This window comes from Plasmodium coatneyi, chromosome 9 (assembly GCF_001680005.1).
Source record: "Plasmodium coatneyi strain Hackeri chromosome 9, complete sequence".
Taxonomy (NCBI): Eukaryota; Apicomplexa; class Aconoidasida; order Haemosporida; family Plasmodiidae; genus Plasmodium; species Plasmodium coatneyi.
The window spans coordinates 1,823,021-1,845,128 of NC_033564.1; the positions used below are offsets into that span (position 1 = coordinate 1,823,021).

Below are 22,108 nucleotides of genomic sequence, written 5' to 3' on the forward strand. Positions count from 1 at the left end.
CGTCCTGCATATACTGCATACTGCGCGAAAGGGAAATAAATCAGCCAAATGAAAAATGCAGCTTTAAAAAGGAAAAAGCGGGGGGAGCCAACTTCTTTTACGCACAATGAAATGACCCTGTTTTTTGATGAAATAAGGAAGGGCCGATTTGATAGAGTGGTAATGGCGTATACGCATATACGTTTTATGCAAATAGTACCTGCGTACGTAGTACCTCGCTTATGCGCTCATATTTTTTATGTAGAGTCTTCTGGCGTTATATTCCTTCCTGCACACATGTTACAGCGCATTCTTAACGTGCCTTACACCGCCAAAATCCCCCCCTCCCGGCGATGACAAAACGTTTGCTCGTCCCTCCAACTTGAATGTTAATGCAAACAAAGAAATAGGAAAAGCGACAGAAGAGCGCCCATGCTCCTTCTAACTATGCAAAAAAAATATTGGAATATTGTTCAGTTTATCATTATGGTCATCATCTTTCCTTTTGAGGAACAAATCGGGGGCTACTTCGTCTAAAACCTGCAAATTGTTTGGGACCCCCGGCTCGTTTTCGTTTGTGAAATTTATTAGGTCCTCAGATTGGTTTAGCGAAAAGGTGCACCCATTATTTCCGTTGTCATGACAGCGGTCACAGGGGCCGTTGTGGTTGCCTCCATCCTCATCATTATGTGCACCCCCCAAATGCACGTAATTTCCCCCTCCAGCATAACCATTACACGAAGCAACGCAAGCACCTTTTTTCGCCCCTCCTTCTGAGAACAAATCGAAATTAACGCCTTCATTTTTCTGCCCTTTACCTGGGGTTACATTTCTCTTTAAATTTGCAAATTTTTGCAGATTCGAAATTTTCCTTTTAAAATTTTTTTTTTCCTCCCTCAATTGGCTTAGCTCCCTCTGGAGCCTATTCAGCAGGTGGCAATAAACGACGTTTATTTTTTTCTGTTTCTTTAGTTCCTGCAGTAGGACGATATTTAGCTGGGCGTATTTATCTTCCCCAGTAGTGGACATGGGGTGTTGTCCCCCTCCGTATTTACGGCCATATTTATTTCCCCTTTGTGCATTTCGTCCTTTTTTGTGTCCAAAACTGTCGCAGTGTAACTTCAGTTCGCCGTCAAGTGATAAGAAATCTAAACAATGCCTGTTCCTGTTAATGATGAGCTCGGTGTGCTTCAGTATGTAGTCCCCCCCCATAGTTACATCTTCCGCGTTTATCGAATTTGCCTTCATATAGCTTACGTTTTGGATGAGGTGATCTTCTACACCGTTTTTACGTTTCGCTTCTTTTTTTTTGTCCCTCCTATTATCGCGTACATTATGGTGTATATTATTGCCCTTAGTAGTGCTGTTTTTGTTTGCCCTTTTTTGCCCCCCTTCGCGCACTTCCTGCAAATACGAATCGTTCTGTTCCACTTTGTTTTTACTTTTCCTAAAATTGCTGAATGTTCTGAAGAAATGCCCTTCCTTATTAACTTCAAGAAGGGGAAGGTCGGCACGTGCCTCTTCCTCCGTAAATTGTTTTTTTTCCAATTCGTCCTTTGCATCGCTAACACGGGAGACTGTGTCTTCCTCTACTCCAGTTTGCTTTTCTCCAAGTCCATCGCTTTTTTCATTCCTCCCCTCGCCTTCGTACCTTTTCCCCTTTTCAAGTTCCTTTTTTGTCTGCACTACATAAGCATGTACATTCCCCATTTTTGCACCTCCTCCTGCGCCTGAAAAAGATGCTCCATCTTGAGTGGTTGTATTCCCCAGGGAATCCACAAAATGGACACCTTCGTTCGCATGAATCTGACGATAGAGTGATCCCGTCCTTTCGGTTTGTCTCAACTTTACTTCATGTTCCATCGGGGAGAACATTTTCTTTTCTTCCATGTTAGTAGTTGTACTTGTTGCGCGCTCCACCAAATGACGGTCCTCACAATTTTCTTCCACAATAAGGTGGTCACCCTTAACGTTAACATCATCTTTCGTGCCCATACTAATGTAGGCATATAAATAGTTGCGTCCATTTCCCACAGAGTTGTATTTAATAAGGTTATTGCTTCCCTTCTTATCATGGGCCAGTTTTGTATTCAGGAGTGTATTCATGCATTGCACCTTTTTGGAAGAATCAAATAAAAACAATTTTTCATTTTCTGTCAATATGATAATATTATCGTCATTGCATGCAAAATGTCTGATGCGCACATTGGCCATGTTGCTCATTTTTTTAATCCCCCGAATGTTATTTCCCCAAATGTAGAAAATATGATTTTTCGTTAAACAGGCTGAGTATAATTTTCCTAGGGATACCTTCACCACGGTGTCATTTTTCGGTATATCAATTTTTTTAATTTTGTAACTTGATGATTTGTTGCTTTTTATGCCCAATTCACCATTTCGGTTTCCCCCCCAGGTGTATAACATCCCTTTGCTTGTTATTAGAGCGTTGTGGTTGTAGCTGGCGTGTATGCTAGTAATTTTGATTTTTTTTTTTAATTCGATTTTTTTGGGGAAGTACACGTTTTCCTCACGCTTGAAGCCAAGTTTTCCGTCTTCCCCGGAGCCGCAGGAGAAGATGTGCCGGTCATAACAGGAGTCAGCACGGGAATCAGCGCAGTCGTTCACACTATCATCCGCATCGTCATCGTCTTCATCATCTTCGTCCTCATCGTCATCGTCTTGTACGTGGCTGCTGCCCACGTCCCCATCATTAATATTTATGTCAATTCCGCTGAGGCACCTTGAACCCACTTCCTTTTCCCCCTTCATCATACAGGGGGATGTCCCCCCTTCTTCCCTCACCTTCACCTCGGATGCACCCAAGTGACCCTCGCCATTTCCATCTCCCCATTCGGTTAAAAAAAGGGAGTGATTTTTACCACACGCAATGTCTATGACTTTCTCTTGAAAGTAAATGAGCAGTGGCATAGAAATTTCATCCGTGTTATTTCCGATACCTAATTGGCCACAGTTATTATTTCCCCAGACGAAAACGTTGTGGTTGCACATTAAGGCAATAATATGTTCATACCCACATGACACCTTTCGTACTTTCTGTTTGGACAAAATTGGGTTGAGGGTCAATTTGATTCTATTTGTTTTGTCGCCCAGACCCAGCTGGCCATAATTATTTAACCCCACAATTTCAAAGTCATCATTTTCGTATATAATTATTAGGTTATTTGGCCCGTTGTATATGTCCTTAATGTGTGCTGAATTTTTTATGTTAATCAGGGAAAATTTCTGTTTCTTTTCTATTAAGAATTCCTGCAAAGGAAGGGGGCGACGTTGATAAATGCACGACTGATCGGAAAGTTCAATTGGGGCTTTGGGGCCTGTTTTCCGCTGCAATGTGTGTGTGCTTAGGAGATGCTACTTCTCAAACGTGGTCATTTGGACACACTGTGCTATTTCCAATCTTATACACATGTGTGTGTAAGGGGAACATATGACCTTCCAACCTGCGCCCACATTTACAATACCTTACATTCGTTCCGTGAACGATAAGCCGATTTTTCCCCTGTCCATTTCCCATGTTCGTGGAAGATTCATTCTTGTGGGATTATAATGCGAAGGAAAAACTAATTAAAAAAAAAAAAAAAAAAATTTAAACGTTCAGGTATAAAGTTCGAGTTGCACAACAAGTGTATATTATCCAAATTTTTACGGACTGTTCAGTTATGATAAAATTAGGACTCCTTCCTTCTCACATTTGTAACTGCGGGGGTGAGGTGACGTAGGCATATTCACTCGGCGAATGCATTTTTTTTTTTTTTTTTACACTATGCATCGTTCCAAAGCGGCGTGTACTCCCTTTTTACCTGCGTTTTGTAAACCTTCCCCGTGGTTGGGCGGCGCGTAGTAGTTCCCTTTTTGAGATTCTCTTTGTTGGATGAGCAGTGTTTTGAGTCAATAACACACCCCGTTATTCCATTTGTCTTTTCAAATGCAATTTGGTTGCCTGAATTTGATTCCCTCCTTGGAGATGCTTAGCAGTTAACATGTAGGACGAAAAACCGGACAGGACGCCAAAATAATAGCGGAAGAAGTGGCCCCCTCCGTCCCAACACATTTGTTCCAATTTTACACAAACGATATGTGCACCTATCGCGCAACATTTACGCAAAGTGACACGTTCGATGAATTAAAATTTTTTTTTTTAAACCTTTTTCAAAATAGTAAACGGCTAAAGTTGCATATAAAAACTTTTCATCAAATGACAGCACAACATGAATAAGGAAAAAATGGGTCGGTTGGAACGCGGTATGAATGGTTACTAATTTTACATATTTGACAAATGAAATGAAAAGGGGCGGGTGAACTGTCGTATGCATTCAGCATAAATGGGAGGAACACCCCGCTGTCAGTCACCCAAAAAAAAAGAAAAAAAAAAATACCAAAAATTGTAAACCCATGAATATGTGACACGACTGAGGGAAGGATCCATGCTGAACAAAAAAAAGGATGGACAGATGAGAAAATACACGTTACGCGGCACGCTTAGACGTTTACTGCTAAATTCTCACACGACCTTCGAGGCGTACTTGTTGGAGAAGACCATGTAGGCGGAGAGCATAAGGTCCGCAATGAAGGTCAACAAACAGATGAAGTTATTTGATAAGTACACGTACAGAAAATAATTCAAGTTGCAGAACCACTTGGTCTCGGTCGTGTTGGAAAGAGCAACGGAATTCTTAGTCGTCTGGCCATGATGGATCTGCATCATCTGCAAATATTCCTCATAAGAGCAAAAGTAAAGGTTTCCTTCAAGTAAGTAGCTGGAATATAATACTTGGCTAACTACAAAAATTAATGTGCAGGCATTTGTTAAAATGCTAACGAGGAGGGAAAATTTGCACGCTCTTAAAATTCCATGCAAATCGTAATAACTCAACAGGGAAAACAGGACGGCCGAAATTATGGTGCTCACGATGAGTAGCCGTAAATAATAATTCTTATGTTTCTGAGTTGAATAAATAATTATCTTAACAGTGTCACTAAAATTGTTCAAATCGTAAATATTATATCCTGACAGAATTCTCTTAAAAAAGGATTGTGTTTTTAAATATATATAAAATAATGCTAGGTATAGATATGCTGAAAACAGTTTTAAGTAGAATAGGCAGAATTTTTTTCGAAACGCTTTGTCTGTATTCAAGTACAAGTTGATAAACTCAATCATCGAGAGGAATATAAAAATTGATGGAAATACAAATGCATAGTTATGCATGTGACATAAATTACTTCCTGCGTTGAAAAACAAATCCCCTTTATTGTTGTAACCTTCAAACCAGTACATATAATTCTTGATATTACAGAAAAACGTTCGATTTTCCAAGTTTTGCAGAAAAATGATACATATAAATAATATGTCCAAATGGAGGCTGATAAACCTTATATACTTCTTGCAGCTAAATAATTTTATTGAAAAACATTTTACTCGAAAACTTGAAAATATTTTCAACAAATTGAGAAGGATTAGGAAGCAGCCACACACAATGTTGATTATGTTAAATGCCTTGTAATAATTCATAAAAATTTTGTCATCCTTGAGGATGTTCTTTTCCTTGTCGTCTATGCCATAATTTGTCTTTTCTTCCTCCCCTAATGTTAAGAAGTTGGTTGTTAGGAAATTAAAAAGTAGGACATACGTTACGGTTGCAATTATTGACAGGATTCTTACGCTTACCAGAGCGTACTCGTGCTTCTTAGCTTCTACGTCTGTATTTGTCGGCGCGACGTACGTTCCCTTCATTCTGAGGGTGGGCGCGCGGCGCCGGTTAAGCGATGTGATATGTTGGCGCAACCCCTCCGTCCTGCATGTGCCGCGTTAATCATTCGCACAGCAGGTTCGCAAGATATGGGGTTTGTGGTTTTATCAGTTTGGTCACTTTGGTCGGTTCGGCCAGTTTGGTCAGTTTCATTCGGGTAGTTCTCGTTGTACGCCCTTCACACTCCTGTGTCGTATCGGCCTTCCTCTCGTCGTTCCAGTTGCTTCCTTTCTGCCACTTATCAGCACCTCGCTCCGTTTGTAAAGCCCCAACACGGTGTACTCGGTTGAAATATACGTGTAAATTTGTACCTCCTCTTTGAAAAGGTAGAAAAGTTCATCGCTTCTTGTGAAAATGCTTCTCTTGCGCAAAAGGGGGTGAGGCAGAAAGGCCTTGTTGATAAATCCTTACCTTTCGCTCCCTTGAGGAGGGGACAAAAGTATGTATACGCAAGTACGTTTTTACATGTGTGCAAGTGTTTATAAATATAAACCACCCCTTACGCATTTTTTTTTTGGGGGAGAGGGAAAATAATTACACTGCTTCACTTCGATGCCTTTCCATTTTCTTGTAAAACTATGCCAATCAATGTGGGATTTCCAAAATGGCCACGAAGCCAAGTAATTTACCAAATGTTGCCATGTGCGAACGTTTATCAGCATATACTCACAATATTTTTGGAGTGCTTAAAACTTCGAATGACCCTTTCCTTCGATATGCTGCGCGAAGATGTTTTTATGCCATCCCTTCACGTCACCTTTGGGCTGCGCAGTCGCAGAGCGTGCACTTGATATTTTTATTCCTCATAAATGTGTGCGTAGGTATGCGAATATTACGCATGGTGCGTATGCCATGCATTGTATATACATATGACATACAGAATGGAAAAACTTTGTGCAACGCAGGGTAAGTTCCTTAAGGCACCTTTGCCTAGTCGCCTGGGCGATACACGGTTGCCAAGTGTGTGACGCACGGCGGAAAGGAATGCGGCAAGAACTGTCGGGATTGCACCTTTTGATGAAGAAGTGATGCCAGTTTCTTTTTTTCTTTTTTCTTTCACCGGCGAGGTTGTTCAAATAATTTTTGATACACACGGTGTGACCTTCTTGCGCAGGCAATGATTGCAAAGCGTGCATAGGCACACTCATTCGTGTGCACGTCTTATATTGCGCCTATTTCTGTGCGTGTATCTCCTCATAACCGCGGGGTAAAAACGAAAGGGTTACTCTTCCAAGATGGGAGTTTTTAAAGAAAATGCGAATTATCCAACGTGTGACGTGGTTAAAATGGAAACAAAATTTTAAAAACTAAAAAGAAGAATCAATAAAATAAAGATAACATCGCGGTGTAGAAGAAACAAAAGTTTCCTGAAAATTGTTGTCGCCATGATGTACACATGTGCACAGGTTGGTTGAGCGCTTCCCATCTTACTGGCAAAATGGCTAGTCGTTTTTTTTTTTTTTTTTTTTTTTTTTTTCTTCTAACGTGTGCAATTTTAAAGCTTCTTAAATACCCCCTACTTATGGTGTGTAAAAGGGGAAAGACACATGCAAGGGGGAAACAGAAAAAATATAAAATATGCACAATAAATGGGTAAATGAATGGACAGTGGTTATCTTTAGCAAAGGAAAACGTATACAACTGATAAGGAGTACAACATACAAGGTTAAAGCTGCTAGGGGAAACATAAAGCCAAAGATATTTAAAAAGGGAAAAAAAAAAAAAAAAAAAAAAAAAAGGTAGCCAAATATCCAAACTGTGTGCAAAAAGAATTCCCACAATAGGTGACTAATGAAAGAGGGACGTGTTTATTGTTAATGTGCAACTACGTCACAGGAATAGGTAATCAATTAAACATGCAAGAGGTATACCCCTGCGGGCGAACTAACAGAATACTTTAACAGCTTCGTTGAGCTGATCGGCATCCATCGGCATGTGTTCATTTTTAAAGGCATCATCGATGATACTCTTTTCCCCCTTATCGTCTACTTTCACCAAAGTATAAACAACGGAGAAGTAATTTATGCAATTTTTTTTGGAAGCAATTTCTTGCAGCAACGGGTCTTTCATGTTAATCGCTTCAGTGATGTTTTGGTGTTCATCCCCCAATTGGCTTAGCAACTTATCGATGCTTTTCTCCTTCCTTATCTGTTTTCTTTTCTTCGTATTATCGTGTAATAAATTCATCCTTAGCATCGCCATCATGTTATCTTCCTCATCACTTCCTTCGTTGCTTACGTCGCTGCTTACGTCGTTGCTTACGTCGCTGCTTCCGTTGCTGCTTCCGTCGCTACTTCCGGCGCTACTTCCGGCGCTGCTTCCCTCACCACCTTCGCTTTTCGCTTCCTCCTCCCCTTTCATGGTCGATCCCACCCCAAACAAAGTGATCTTCATGGAGGTGACGCCATAGCTAGTCACACCCCCAATGATTTTATAAACATTTTCGTACTTCAAGGGGCGGTTATATGAAATGTCGATGTGGCGAACCACGTAATTCATATTTTCAATATCTGTGGAAGATATTTTGAGAAGATAACAAATGACCGAGTTGCCGCAGTGCCTCACTTGATTCGAATGGAACATGATGTTGAGAATATCAAGGTCTGAGAATTTCACTTTCTTCGATTCGTATAACATGGTGTATGTTTTTCCATCTATGAGAAGCTTTAGGTTGATTGCTTCCGCGGCCCACCTGTGAAGGTACAGGCAGAGCAGCGCGAAGAGCAGCGCACGTGGGGACATCATCCTGGCGGTTAGCGTGGAGAGTGGTAGCGCGAACCAAGTTAAGCAGGCTGAGTTTAATTAACCGTGTTGGCTAAGTTGAGTTGGGAGAGTTACAAAGACAGAATGGCTGCTACAGCAAAGTGGTCAACGTTCTGTGAGATGGCGTGCTGAAGCTGCGGAGGGCGCTTCCTTTTGGACTTTCAAAAAAATTGCCGCCAGAGGTTCGAAAATGTGATCAGGGGGATACACTCACCTGAGTCTGCCCATGTTAGTGTGTATTATATGTACACACATTGGCACCACCCCAGTGGCGTATCAAATCGAGTTCGCAAAAAACGGTGCATTCTGCCCAAAAGTGCACAATCAGGCATCCATCGCGGGCGCGCAATTTCTGTTCGGTTCGCTCTACCCGCTTAGCTATTTGCCCATCCATCTATTCATTTGGCTATTTATTTATATAACAATTTGCCTATTTATTTTTTTTACCAATTTACGCCATTCCATGCTGCTTGCATTACAGAGGAAACCCCAGAAGGGTGGCCCTGCAGTGGGCCCACCTGTCTGCACATCATTGCCGCTTGAAGCGATTTAATTAAAAGTTGCTGTTTTTTTTTTTGGTATGGAAAAGGGTGAGAATTTTAAAAAGGAGAATACTGTTGTGGAAAAAAGGAATGAGCAGGGAATAAATAGGCTGAATAGTTAGAGAAGCGTGGGAGTAAAAAAAAAAAAAAGATTAAAAATGATTAAAAAAATGCAGCAAAATGGTGCAAACTGCAGCGTGATGCAGCCAAATAAGGTCATCAAAAATTACAAGGCGCATCGCAATACGCTATCCAGGATGCACCAAATAGACAAAGCTGCGCATGTGTGTCCGTTTTCCCATGCGAGGGGGGGGGACTCTCTACAATGTGGTGCCATCCACCAATGATAAAAGGTGGTGATGATTTATATTTGGCCTTTTTTTTTTTTTCGCTTAGCAAAATACGTTGACTAACTCCATCAATCTTTCAACTTCAATTGGCGGAAACTCATTTTTGTATTTTTCCTGAATAGGTTCTTTAGCTCCTTGTTTATTTACACGAACTATAGTATAATGTGCAGTAAAATAATTTATACAATTTTTCTGTGATGCGATTTCGTTCATTTTATTCCTACATAGCTTGATAACTGCATCGGCATTATCTTCCTTGTATTCTGCAAGAAGCTTCTCTACATGGAAGTCACTTTTGGTGGTCTCTTTGTTTGGATCCCTTTTTGTGCCCATGTCGATGTGTTCACATTTGAAGTCCCCTTCGTTCTGAGGCCTTGAGATGCAGGCCTCTTCATGGCCCACCTCATGATTAGCCGCCTCGTTCGAATTCGCACACCTCCAATTTCGCAAAATATTTTTAACACCCAAGTAGCTCCTACCTTCATTTTTACTGCTCGAGCTTACCCCAAATATAGTTATCCGTATAGAGGTATTCCCATAGGACGTTATCCCTCCTATTATTTTGTAACGGTCCTCATATTTTAGTGGTTTATCGTAAGAGATATCAACATGCCTCACTACATAATCCATTTTATTCAAATCTGTTGACGTCATTTTGGTTAAATAACGGATTAATGCATTACCGGAATGCTTTACATGGTTCGAGTGAAACATAATTTTAAGAGGATCAAGGTCTGAGAATTTCACTTTCTTCGATTCGTACAGAATGGTATACACCTTTCCATCTAGATCTACCTTCACATTTTTTGCCTCTACATTTTTACAACACGGTAGGAGGAATAGGCAAGCTAGCAGTTTAATACATAACGATAGCAACAGGAGCGCCTTCTTCATTTGGGACTCCCCGCTAATCTGATTAAAATGAGTGTAAATGCTAAGTAGGGGTGCTGCTGCGCGGGCTGCTTATATGCCAGCGAATTTATTTACTCCTCTTAAAGGATAAATTTTGTTGCGGCACAGTTTGAAAGGCTCACTTTGGGAAGCCTACTTTGGGGAAAAACTGCCTAATCGCGCTGGCGCTAGTCGAGCCTAAGTATAGAAATATCGAATCCTATTTTAGAAAATGAGATATATATTTTTTTTTTTTACTTTTTTTTTGGGATAATCCTCCCCTTCTATTTCGTATTTTTTCTCTGCCGAGTTAGCCTAATCTAACAAGCGAACGGCAATTTTATTCGACCTAAGACCGAAAAAAAACGGCAAGGCTGAATTAGTTCTCTACTCTATACAAATCGTACCTAGAAAAAAATCCTCCTATTTGTTCATTTACCCCCTTCGCACTTGTGCATACAACACAGCAATATTTTTACGAAAAAAAAAATAAAAAAAAAAACATTTTCGCTCGAAAAGAGGCACTTAAATGGTTTACACTTTTCTATGGGTTAATATGTGTACGCACTTCTATCGTCACATGGGGGATGTAGAAAAGAAAATTTTATCATTTTAAAAAAAAAAAAAAAATTCTATCAAATTTGAATGAAAAAAAAAAAAGTAAATGATATTCCCTTGTGCATACCTGCATGTAGCATCTGCATCTGCGCACAATGCGTGAAGCACGTTAACCTAATTTTGGTGAGCTAGTCGCGTCGCCATCCCGCTAGGGTATAATAGAATAGCAGCAACTTTTAGATAATCATTTATACATACACAAATATGGCTAAAAAGGGAAGCTGAAAAAGGGTTGAGGTAAAACCAACCCCGCTCTTCGAATAACCTCCCAAAGAGTTAGTTATTCATAGCGAAGTAAATTAGCGTCCTGGTTAGCCGTTCCCACAAAGGGAGGTATAAAAACAGGAAAGGAGAACAAACTGAAACAAAAACGGTTCGATCAGTTCGAGCGAGCCAACATCTACAGAGGATACGTACGTCAGGCACCCAACTGTTCCGATGAGACGAAACTGTTACTCCGTAGGATAATGGGGATTAGCAACACGCGGGAAAAAGATAATCAGTGTGGGAAAATTTTTCTACTTTTGTTTTCTTTTTCCCTTTTTTTTTATTCATACGCTGCAGCGTGGTAAAGGATCGCGCTTGTCCTTCGTCCCTCCCGGGTTAGGCATAAATAAAAGAACAAATTATGTGTGCGTTTGTACTTTCCTTTCCTTCATTTTTCGCTCTTACTTTTGAGCAACCTGAAATAGGTGGAAGGGGAAAGAACGATGCAGTTATAGCAACACACCGCTGGGGCAATTTGTCCGGCACGTGAAGGCACGTAGGAGATACCCCCGCATGTACACTTAAACATGGGGTAGAAAAAGGATTGTTCATTTTTTTTTTTTCTTTTTGAGCAACGAGGGAAAAAAAGGCAAATGTTAGACGCATCGCTAATCCTCCCTTCATACAGCTCTAATTTGTGGCGGAAAATCAGAAGTGCCACGATTTTCAAAAGGGAGAGTTATCCTAAATGCGTATTAACTGTCTGTTAACTGTGTGCTAACTGTGTGCGCTTTTTGTATTTGTAAGAACACCGGGGGAAAGTTAGGGTGACACGAGAGAGAGGGCACCATTCCGCTCGCCTTTTCGCTTACCTCTTTTTCTCCTTCCTCTCCTTGTTCAGCTTCAATTTGAATAGGTGCCTTTCATCATGAATTCTGCATTGGTCAGGGGGAGGGATTTCCACAAGGTGATTAGATTCGAACACACACAAACGGTGTGGTTTGCACATTCGTATGCACTCCACAATGTGAAGGTATGTAGACGGCGGGCCGCTGCAGGAACACTACGTCATGCACATGAAAGCGCAATTTACATTATCTGCTGCGCTCAATTCTTACTTGTAGAAATCCTTCGTCTTGGAAAGGAGCTGCATTTCTTCCTTGAGTTTTTTCGGATGCTCGTTGTTTAATCTACTCTCGATTTCGCTAATGGGGAAGGGGCGAATGAGGAGTGTTATGCCTTACAAGTCGTGTCTGGTGGGGGACTTCACCCCCTGCGAGTACATGAAAGTTGTTACGTGTACACGCACGCGTAATCCATGCGCCCTGCATGTGCAATCCTTACCCCGGCAACTGCAGGGCTTCCTCCCGCCAGTACGGCGAATTTAAGGCGCTCGTTTTTTTTTTCAGTTCGATAAGCCTATTATTCAGATAAACGCACAAATGTTGGTCATCCAGAATCTTGGCGCAAACCGAAATGGCACCCGTTCCATCGTCTATCCTCAAAAATAGGCGATCAAAGAAGTCCAAAAAAAGTGTCCAGCTGCCAAAAACCTTGTACACAGAAATCCCCGACGCTATAATTTTATGCGGGTAAAAACTGTACTCAAAAACGTGCTTGAAAATATCCTTCACGTTTATAATACGCTTGCCATTTTGTACGTATTTAAATAAATTCAGGGCGATATTTATCACACTGTAATTGTAATGGTCCTGTTTAAAAAAATAGTTGTAATCGTTCGACTTGTTATTATAGAGGCTTCTAACTTTTAAAATTTTGCTTTGAAGAGATAAGGGCAGTCGTATATTCACACTTCGCATGCATTTGTACATGTCCTTTTTATTGAAAAAGGTAGCGTAGCATATGTTGTTGTTAATGTATGGGTCGTTTCTGTGACTTAGGCACCTTAATATTTTTAGAGGGCCATATTTGTTTAAGCTTTTTCTGAGCCTTTCCTGCAGATATTCATTCGTTCGGTTAGTGGGTAGGTTCGTTATTTCGATGGTATTTTCTCCGTATATGTACATGTATTCGTACCTGCATGGAGGGGAAAATAGGCAGTAACACAGTGTGTGTGTGTGTGTGCAAAAGGTTGTACGTGCTGAAACTTGCTGGTGCATGATTGTATGCAAACGTGCTTTCTGCCTAAGGTGAAACTCTCCCAAAGTGTGCAGCCTCGTGTGGTTACCCAGACTTGGGTGTACTGTATCTCCAGTCAATGACCCCCTTGCTGTTCCTAGAGTACGGCGGCTGGTGGAACAGACTGACGCCTATCCTTTTCTTTTTCTTTTTCTCGATGTAGCATTTGATTTTACTCCCCCCAGGGTACTTGTGAAAGAACCTTTTGAATATCATCCTGGGGGAATTTACTCACTGGCTCTCCTCAAATTTCATTGCGGTAACTACAAAATTGGCGCTTCCACTTTTTGATATGTTCCACTGTATGTGTGTTCTTTTTATTCTTTTCTTTTTTGGCCTTTCCCCGATTACTACACTCATTATACCTCGCCGGTGGGCCAATCAAAGGAGTGTACCGGAGAATCAGTGGGGTACCGAAAGGGTGAAGCTACTTTTGCGGAATACACGAAAAACAGCATTTCCGGTAGGCATGATCGACATGCTCATTTGCTTGGGCGGAACGGACGGAACATCTCGATGCACGGTTAGAGCCAGGCAAGGTCGGATTGCCTTATCCCTGCGGTGAGAACGTTCGCGCAGTTTGGCGGGATTGAAAAAACGGGCAAAAGGGAGAGTGTAAACAGGGGCAATAAGTAGGGCGTGAAAAGCACGCGGTGGGGAAAAAATCGCGCAAGAAGAGACAGCCTAAGTTGAAGACCATAAAATAAAGGGCAAATATCAATACCTACATAGGTACACAGATCCCTGCGCGCTAGTAAACTCGCAAATGAGGTGCTAATAAGGCGGAAAAAAAAAAAAAAAAAAAAAAAAAAAAAGGTAGCCAAATATCCAAACTGTGTGCAAAAGGTACCACGTTCTCCACATGTGCTCAAGCCAGTTGAAGAAAAAACTTGTGAGAAAAAAGAAGCACACATTGTCAATTCTTGTGTCCTATTATTGCAAATAATGAGGAACAATTATAACTTCACTATTGAATAATATGGAGAGGGAATTTTCCCAATGTTGATATCGTGAAAAAATATATATATATATATTGTCCATTTTAGCCTCACGTTAGGCGGCTTCCGCTGTGCAGGTTGTTCTCCCCCAGAAATCTGCGCCACGTCGACAATGGTTATATTTACTTTAACGTGTAAGGACACATACAAATATATAGACGATTAGGTACACATCCCCACGCGCGACAAAATGGAAAAAAGCGGCAAGAGAAAAATGAAGGACGACGGCGTGGGCAAAGATGATCACGAAAGCAACGAAAAAAAGAAAAAAAAAAGTAAAGTGGAAGCGAAACCCACAAACGATAAGACCCACAGTTGTCTGAACATTCACAACAATGTACTGATAAAAATGGTTAACGAGAACAAACGAAAATTTGAAAAAGTGGATAATGTGGAAACTATATACAGAAAGATAAAGGCTAGCATTACTTCGCTTAACGTTTCAAGTGTGCTAATGGAACACTACGATTCGTTTATTTACTACGAAAAGAACAAAATCGACTTCCTACTCCCCGAGTTGGACGGCATAGTCAATTCGTCCAACTTGGATGTGCTCAAGGGCCTAAGCGAGTTATCCTTTTACCCAATTTACCACGAAACGGTTAAAAGGAACAGAGAAAAAAATATACGAACAAACATAGAGTTATATCTACGCAACTATGAAAATGACCTTTGCACATTTTAAGGCAACATTGTACTAGTTTGGATTAGGAGAAATATCGAAAGTTAAGGGTCACCCCCATTTGGATAGTCATCATATTTTGCATACGCAGTGTTCTTCACGTATCCAAATTAAACGTTATAACTATGAAGTTGTACCTAGCAGGCAAATTTAGTGGCGCCCTAGCAGGAGAGGAAAAAAAAAAAAAAGGGACCCTTAATCATGTCGATTCCGTTACTTGGAGTTACGTCACATGGTTTCATTTTGTTCCATTCATTTTTATTTCCATTCCTACCAAAGCTGAGAAAAAGAGTACTCGAATGGCTAGCCAAAGACCGTGGGAAAAAACAAACCGATAAGGAAGATACCGAGAATATGAGCATGTCTTACTGGTTTAGCCTGAACCTCCTCCTGACGTATCTGATTTATAAGAATGATGAGTACTCCAGTTATGCTTCCCTGGTTCACCTGAATTTATTGCAGGTGGGAGGACTGTGTGGAAAATAGGGCAACACATGCGAACACGCCGTGTTGTCGTTCTGTTATGAGGGGGGGCTAGCAGGGGTGATTAGTTTCTCAGCACCATCTCTGTACCCTGTTCATTGCATTGCGTATGCACATTTCTGCGTGCCGCCTCACCCCCTTTCAGTGGATGCAGCTTGACAAGAGAAGGTTACACTTCCGCCTTTTTACACTGAAAGGAATCCTGAAGCGGTTCCTGACTTGCTCCTTCTACTTCAACGACAAGGAAATGGCGAAAGTGAAGAAGGTGGACAGCGAGGACGAGAAAAATGGTACGTCTATTTTGGCGCCGAAAGAGGGAAGAATGGCTGATGCGACGCGCGTGAGCAGTGTGCATGCCGCGGTTATATGCATAAACTGACCACACATATGCACCGAAGGAGTAGTTTTCTCATTTCTTCCATGCCTGATTTTTCCCTTTTCCGAAGAGAACGAATGGATTGTCCTAAAAAATGTATTCATGGCTCTACACGAAAGCATAGAATACCTAGATGTAAGCAACTTGGTCAACATAAACGACAAGAATTGTATCTTCGAGTTAATCAAATTTTTTCTCGAGTTGGTAAAAAAGCCACTAATTCATTGTATCCATATTTTATGCATTAACTACCTGATGAGAATAGTGGGAAGATGTTACGACTTGAGGTTTTCCTACAACATCAACGTGGAGCTCTATGACATCGGCCCGGAGGTAAATATCTTCGTCAAAATAGTGAACCTAATTTTTGCAAAGATATTAATTCTCTTGAAGGAGACACGGGTCGAAGAGAGTACATACTGTGTGGATCACATCAACAAAATGAACAGCTTAATTATTTTATTTTTCACGAACGTTGTAAACAGTTGCATTCGGGTCATTGTTCCGCAAGTGTTGTTTAACGAGAAGATGAAGCGGGATTACCTGTCTGCCAGGGAAGGGACTTTAGCTGTGGAGAGTCAAGTGTGCTTCGAGGACCAAGTGGTGGCAAACGCATGTAAGGGAAAAACGCGCTGCATGGCGGGACCGATGTAGTAAATGGGCGAATGGCCACTTAAATTGTCTCCTCCAATTTGTGCACCTTTTCTCCTTCCGCGTCTCAGGCAATCCCGTGTTCTCCTTCATCGAAATATTTATCATTAACAACCATGACTGGAGCGAAAGGAACCTGTTCCTCGAGTTAATCAAAACGTTAGTAAAGTTGTGCAGGAAAATAGAAAGCAAATACAACGTCATGCGGATCATATGCGATGAGTACATGCTGTTCCTTAAAGGGGACGACAGTAAAAAGAGGGATGCCAGATTTTTGGACAAGAACTACTTAAAGGTTAGGAAGATTAGCAGGAAGAGGATCGACTCCAGTGCATCGTTCACGCTCGAGGATGATTGCAGCTCGTCAGTTTGCTCCGAGTCGGAGGAAGAGCATGACACAACGGAGGACACATCCCCTGGCGCATCGGCTGACGAAGCAGACACGGCCGACCCGGCCGACCCCACGGAGGAAAATGGGGAAGACCTCCCCCCGAGAGTGACACAAAGAGGAAGAAAAAAACAAACAAGTGGGCATCGAAAAATAAGATACAAAACAAGAGAAAGTCCACCCTTGTAGTGGATCAAAAAACGTATTCCATCACCTACGAGTCGGTCATGGTTAGGTACCTAAATATCCTCATAAAATATATCAACTGCGAAAAGTATCAAATAAGGGGCATCATTCTGGACCTATTTTTAGCATTAATGAAGAAAAAAAAAACGAACAAAAATGAGTCGATTTTTTTGAAATTATTTAAATTATTTTTGGAAAGGTTAGAAGACCCTAACATGGTTGTCAGGGCAAAGGCCCTATCCATTTTAGGAATCTTAACGAATAGAAAATATCACGACAATAATTCACTTGTGTATAAATTTATATTTAACAAAACGAAGGAGAAAATTAACATGTACAAAATTATATCGGGAAATATTTTCAGTCATAAAAGTAACATCCGGAAATTGACGGTGCAGTATATAGAGGCCATTTTTGAAACGCTGATAGGGAAAAAACTAAGCTATAAATTATTCCTAATTTTTATTTCCAATTATATGTACTGCTTATCCTTAGACGCCATGTCATCTGTGAGAAGACAAGTTCTTCTGACGGTTAATAATTTGTTTGTCAATGCAAGTGAAGATGTGTATGTAGCGAAGATGTGGCTGTCCATCATCTTGGCGGCCATAACGGATATAGAAGAGACGGTAAAAGATGAAGCCATTTCAATTTTCTTAAATACATTCATAAAATCTGCGTTTCAGTGCCCCATTTTGAAGACAAGCGAGAAAAGAATAAAGGAAGTTTTGGACAAAAATAAACTTACATATTTTAGGGCAACTCATCAACCTTGGTCGCTCTGTTCGAGGAGGCAAACCCATCCGGGGGATGCTGATCCAGAGGGGGGGTCCACATTTACCAGGGGGATGATAATACCCCCCGAGGGAGACCCCAAATATAGGGAAGAAAAAAGCAAAAGCGAAAGGAAGGATAACATAGACGAGTGCGACAAAAATAACAACGGAGTGCTGCTTCTTATAGACACATGGAAGACCCACTTCGGTGAAGACGTAAGAAACTATTTTCTAACCCTGCTCAGGACTATGACCAAATACGACTTGCAAAACTTCAACCTGATAATTTTTTGTCTCAGGCGGAAGAAGAATAACAGTTTAGAAGAATTTATCAGTCTGCTGAACTCCTTTATGTACAACCTGCGCTACTTTTCCATCAACATGTGGAACATTTTCCTGCTCGATTTTGTCATAGAATTATCGAAGGAGTACCGGCATAGTGTGGACATAGGGAATGTTCTCTTCCTCCTGAGCAGGTGCTACAGGGTGTATCTGCTGAGCGGCCCTGCGGGGGGACCCATCCGAATGGATAGCAATAATCGCATTGATGGGGGCGAAGTGGGCAAGGAAAACATGGTTGGTGACCGCCTAACTGAGGAACCCACGGATGGCATCCTCACGAAGGACGACATACTAGGCGAGGTGAACACGTGCAGCAAAGGGGTCCTAAAAAACATCATGCTGAAGCTTTTCACCATCGTTTATAATTTGCTAGACACGATAGAAGAGCTGAATGAAGATTTTATGAAAAATTTAGAGCACGCCATTTTTCACTTCAATTGTCCTCTATGTCTAATTTACATTATTTTGAACATCCTGATTAAGAAGAAAAAAGACAACGTGAGCGAATTTATCGAAAAACTAAAATATAAGATCTGTTTCTTCTTCGAAATTGTAGAATCTGTTCCGCATGATATGGTTTTCTGCAACATTTTAATCACGTTCATATTTCTGATGAAGCATTTTAAGAAGGGGGATATGATGCCGTTTCTAACCACAGTTAGTCAGAAGTTAAGAAAAATCTACGACCAGGCAGTAAGCAATGGGGCAGACGACAATAACAGTATCATGGTAAGGAACTGCATCTACCTAACGCAGAGTGTTTTATTAATAGACAAGGGGGTAAACGTGAGGAACGATTTATTTCTAAGCATCGAAAGGGATTTAAAAAATGGCAACACCTCCATGAATATACTGAACAATCTAATCATCCTGACTTACTACATGATCATAAATTTCGGAAGCTCATGCAACAAATTTGTGTACATTTTGCTGCGCTTTTTCAAACATGAAAATAGTTTTATCCGTTATTTGTCCTTTTATATGATATCCAAATTAATATCCGAGGATTACATAAAATTTAGCAACCATTTTTTCTTCGCCTTTTTGTACCTCCTGGCGGATAAGAACGAAACGATACAGAAGCAGTCCCTGTCCGTTTTTAAACACATCCTTTTGATATACAACAAGGCGAACCTAATCAACTATATCATTGAGTTCATTTTTGTGCTCAACAACTTTTACCAATTCAAACTCAGCAAGCATCTTGCCAACATGGGCAACAGTTACGAAATAAAAGACAAGAAGGACCGGTACATCATATACCACTTTCTGCTTGAAAACCTAAACAATAGTGAGAAGTTCTCTCTCCAGCAGAAGCTGATTAATGACTATCTAATACAGTATGTCTATAATTACGATAACTTTTACTTCTGCGAAGAAGACATGAATGAGAAAAAAAACGGGAATAGGAGAAATGTAATCCCCTTGAATGATGAAGATAATGAGGGGGCCGTTCTACAAGATGTCCTAAATATCCTATCATCCAAATTAATGAAAATAAAAATAAAAAAAGATTTTACCAAATTGGAGGAAAAAAACAAAAATCTCAAATTTAAAAATGTGGAGAATAGTGTTAAAGTTCTTAACGACTTAATGAAAAATATTTTAAAAAAAAACACCCTCCCGATTTTGCTATCCCTCAGGGCAATTATGCTGAAGGCAAAATCCTTCTTCTACAAGCACATAAACAATTTAATTATTTACCTTTGTCTGGATTATAGAGATGCTCTAGATGACCTAATCCCCGAGGTGCACGTTAGAAATGAGCTAGCCAATGACTTACAAAATTTCATCTACCTAGACTTAATCCAACTGCACACTGATCAGGATGACCCCTTTCGGAAGAACAACAAAGTCGTTAATATTAACGTCAATTTTCTGGAGCTGTCTCAGAACCAGGTTATCGAGGAGAACCGGGAACGGGAACACCAACTCGAGATGGAGAAAAGGTCTGCCGCGGATTACCAACACAGCGACAGCGAAAGCGACTACGACGAGGTCCACAATGTGCTCCACGGGATTCACGACGTTCGGGGGGGCTCCTCCAAAAAAAAGAGGGGGCGACGTAGGCGTGAAAATTTAACTTAATCACCATTCATGGGCACGGCACAAGGGGCATTATATGGGGAAGCTTTCCCGTGGTGCCCCCAACTTCGGACCGAAGCCGGCACATGCGTCTTCCGCCTTCTCCGAGCACCTGCGTTACTTCTTCTTGGCCTCCTTTGTGTTCAAAAACTTGAGGTTGTTGTTTGTGGAGGCGCACATCTTCTTGGCCATTTCCTCAATTTTGTCTATCTTGACCAGCTTGCTTTTCTGAGAAGGGGGAAAAACCAAAGTGCGTTACGAATATATGAGCGCATGTATGCACGTATGTATGTATAAACGCAGGTAGGTGCATCTTTATACACGCCACGCGCTGGCCACAATGTGCACGCACAAATATATGCACGTGCTAACCTTCCTCAAACTTTTGACGTCAATTTTTTCCTTATTCTTTTTGGCCTTCTTCGACTTGTTCTTCCGTTCCGTTATCTTAGTCTTCTTCACCTTGACCTTTAAGTTCTGCACCATTTTCTTTTTTTTATTATCGTTTAAGTTGCCTTTCTGACGTACTTCCAAGAGGGGCCCTTTTCCCTTGCGATTTGCGCGCTTGCGTATAGCAGCGCAGTAATGTAAAATCAAGCGGGCAACACGGAAATTGTGCCGTCCAGTTTATGCAAAAAGGGGTAGCCTGTTCCTACCTCTGTAAATATTTTTAAAACATCTCAAAAGTTATCACAAAAAGTGGGCAAAAAAAAATAACCATAATATGCGCCAACGGGGGACGCTACATTTCCGCAGAACGAACTAGCCAAAAATATATTTAAAAAAAAAAAAAAAAAAAAAAAAAAAAATATTATGCACAAGCCTCGCAAAACGGTATTCTACTTTGTAAGACTTGAAATGAGGTGGGAACAATTTGGGGTCCACCACCCCCCGTTCTTTCGAAATGTTTTAACATACGGGTTTTTTTTTTTCCTGCTTTTTGGCCAATTCGCAGAAAGTGGCCTATGTTTGCGGCCCTTCCGTGGGGGCGAATTTATGCAAACGCATGCCACTGTATGGAGGAAAATACATACCTTTTTTTTTTTTTTTTGGAAACATAAAGATACCCCCTTCCACGAATGCACTAGCACGTGCGTGATTCTCCCCTAGCGGCGAACAATTATGAACGAGAAAATCCCAGACCTGATTGTGGGGCACGAAAAAAAGGAAAAGGAGAGGTTACGGAGAACGAGAAGAAAAAAAAACACCAACAATTACATACACAGGAGGGACAAGTACAGCTTTATATACTTCCTCTTTTTACATAATAAAAACAACCCCGTTGAAATTAGAACCAACAATTTCGATGTTTTAAAAGGCGAAATTAGCGAAATAAAAAAATACCCGAGTAACAACAAACTAAAGGGAGTCATCCTTACGAACGTCATAAAAAAGTGTTCCATCGACAAATTTACATTTAAGAAGGTATACATTTCTTTGGCAAATATTCGCTCCTGTGTACCAGTTGGTAGCCATGGGAATACAAAAGTAGCCGGAAGGGGAAAGACAATCTCGAGCGTCATTATCAACGGGTATAAAAATTTAATGGTGAATGAGATATATGAAAAGTTTAAAAAAATTGGGGGGTAGGCGAAGGAAGCCAAGTGAAACGTAACATAGCGTAACGTGTAGGTAGCGTTAGAGGTTATAGCAAAATATGCGCGATGCATGAGGAAAGTCTACACTAGACAGCTGGGCTACCCCGCAGCGCCTTGTCAAAATAAGCCTGTAATTACCAAACTACAGTTATGCCTTAAAAGGAACACCCCTTGTCGTAACGCCGTCCAACCAAATCGATCCTTCACAATATAGCTTGAGAGGTGTACATCTCTGAAATGAAAAATTACTCCACGAATTGGAAGACGCACAATGGGCCCAGCA

The 22,108-nt window shown here is 40.9% G+C and overlaps 7 protein-coding genes across 7 annotated transcripts; 2 read left to right on the forward strand and 5 right to left on the reverse strand.

Annotated features, from left to right (window-relative positions):
* Window positions 1–420: 420 nt before the first annotated feature.
* PCOAH_00026910 (Uncharacterized protein) lies at window positions 421–3,514 on the reverse strand (the record flags this gene model as incomplete). The annotated part of the gene is made up of 2 exons (XM_020059496.1): window positions 421–3,246; window positions 3,467–3,514. 2 exons carry the CDS (start codon window positions 3,512–3,514, stop codon window positions 421–423), a joined length of 2,874 nt encoding a protein of 957 aa, XP_019915075.1.
* A 987-nt stretch (window positions 3,515–4,501) lies between these two features.
* On the reverse strand, window positions 4,502–5,734 carry PCOAH_00026920 (Uncharacterized protein; the record flags this gene model as incomplete). Its single annotated transcript, XM_020059497.1, has 1 exon — window positions 4,502–5,734. The coding sequence occupies one exon, from the start codon at window positions 5,732–5,734 to the stop codon at window positions 4,502–4,504; it is 1,233 nt and encodes a 410-aa protein (XP_019914945.1).
* Window positions 5,735–7,245: 1,511 nt separating this feature from the next.
* On the reverse strand, window positions 7,246–10,299 carry PCOAH_00026930 (Uncharacterized protein; the record flags this gene model as incomplete). Its single annotated transcript, XM_020059498.1, has 3 exons — window positions 7,246–7,266; window positions 7,647–8,496; window positions 9,470–10,299. 3 exons carry the CDS (start codon window positions 10,297–10,299, stop codon window positions 7,246–7,248), a joined length of 1,701 nt encoding a protein of 566 aa, XP_019914813.1.
* A 1,270-nt stretch (window positions 10,300–11,569) lies between these two features.
* On the reverse strand, window positions 11,570–13,519 carry PCOAH_00026940 (Uncharacterized protein; the record flags this gene model as incomplete). The annotated part of the gene is made up of 5 exons (XM_020059499.1): window positions 11,570–11,597; window positions 11,994–12,056; window positions 12,240–12,326; window positions 12,466–13,158; window positions 13,310–13,519. The coding sequence occupies 5 exons, from the start codon at window positions 13,474–13,476 to the stop codon at window positions 11,570–11,572; spliced, it is 1,038 nt and encodes a 345-aa protein (XP_019915163.1).
* Window positions 13,520–14,448: 929 nt separating this feature from the next.
* PCOAH_00026950 (Uncharacterized protein) lies at window positions 14,449–20,230 on the forward strand (the record flags this gene model as incomplete). Its single annotated transcript, XM_020059500.1, is given in 6 exon segments — window positions 14,449–14,859; window positions 15,220–15,402; window positions 15,569–15,713; window positions 15,870–16,415; window positions 16,522–16,946; window positions 16,958–20,230. 6 exon segments carry the CDS (start codon window positions 14,449–14,451, stop codon window positions 20,228–20,230), a joined length of 4,983 nt encoding a protein of 1,660 aa, XP_019915020.1.
* A 114-nt stretch (window positions 20,231–20,344) lies between these two features.
* PCOAH_00026960 (Uncharacterized protein) lies at window positions 20,345–20,713 on the reverse strand (the record flags this gene model as incomplete). Its single annotated transcript, XM_020059501.1, has 2 exons — window positions 20,345–20,455; window positions 20,600–20,713. The coding sequence occupies 2 exons, from the start codon at window positions 20,711–20,713 to the stop codon at window positions 20,345–20,347; spliced, it is 225 nt and encodes a 74-aa protein (XP_019914893.1).
* A 636-nt stretch (window positions 20,714–21,349) lies between these two features.
* PCOAH_00026970 (Uncharacterized protein) lies at window positions 21,350–21,817 on the forward strand (the record flags this gene model as incomplete). Its single annotated transcript, XM_020059502.1, has 1 exon — window positions 21,350–21,817. One exon carries the CDS (start codon window positions 21,350–21,352, stop codon window positions 21,815–21,817), a length of 468 nt encoding a protein of 155 aa, XP_019914754.1.
* Window positions 21,818–22,108: the final 291 nt, after the last annotated feature.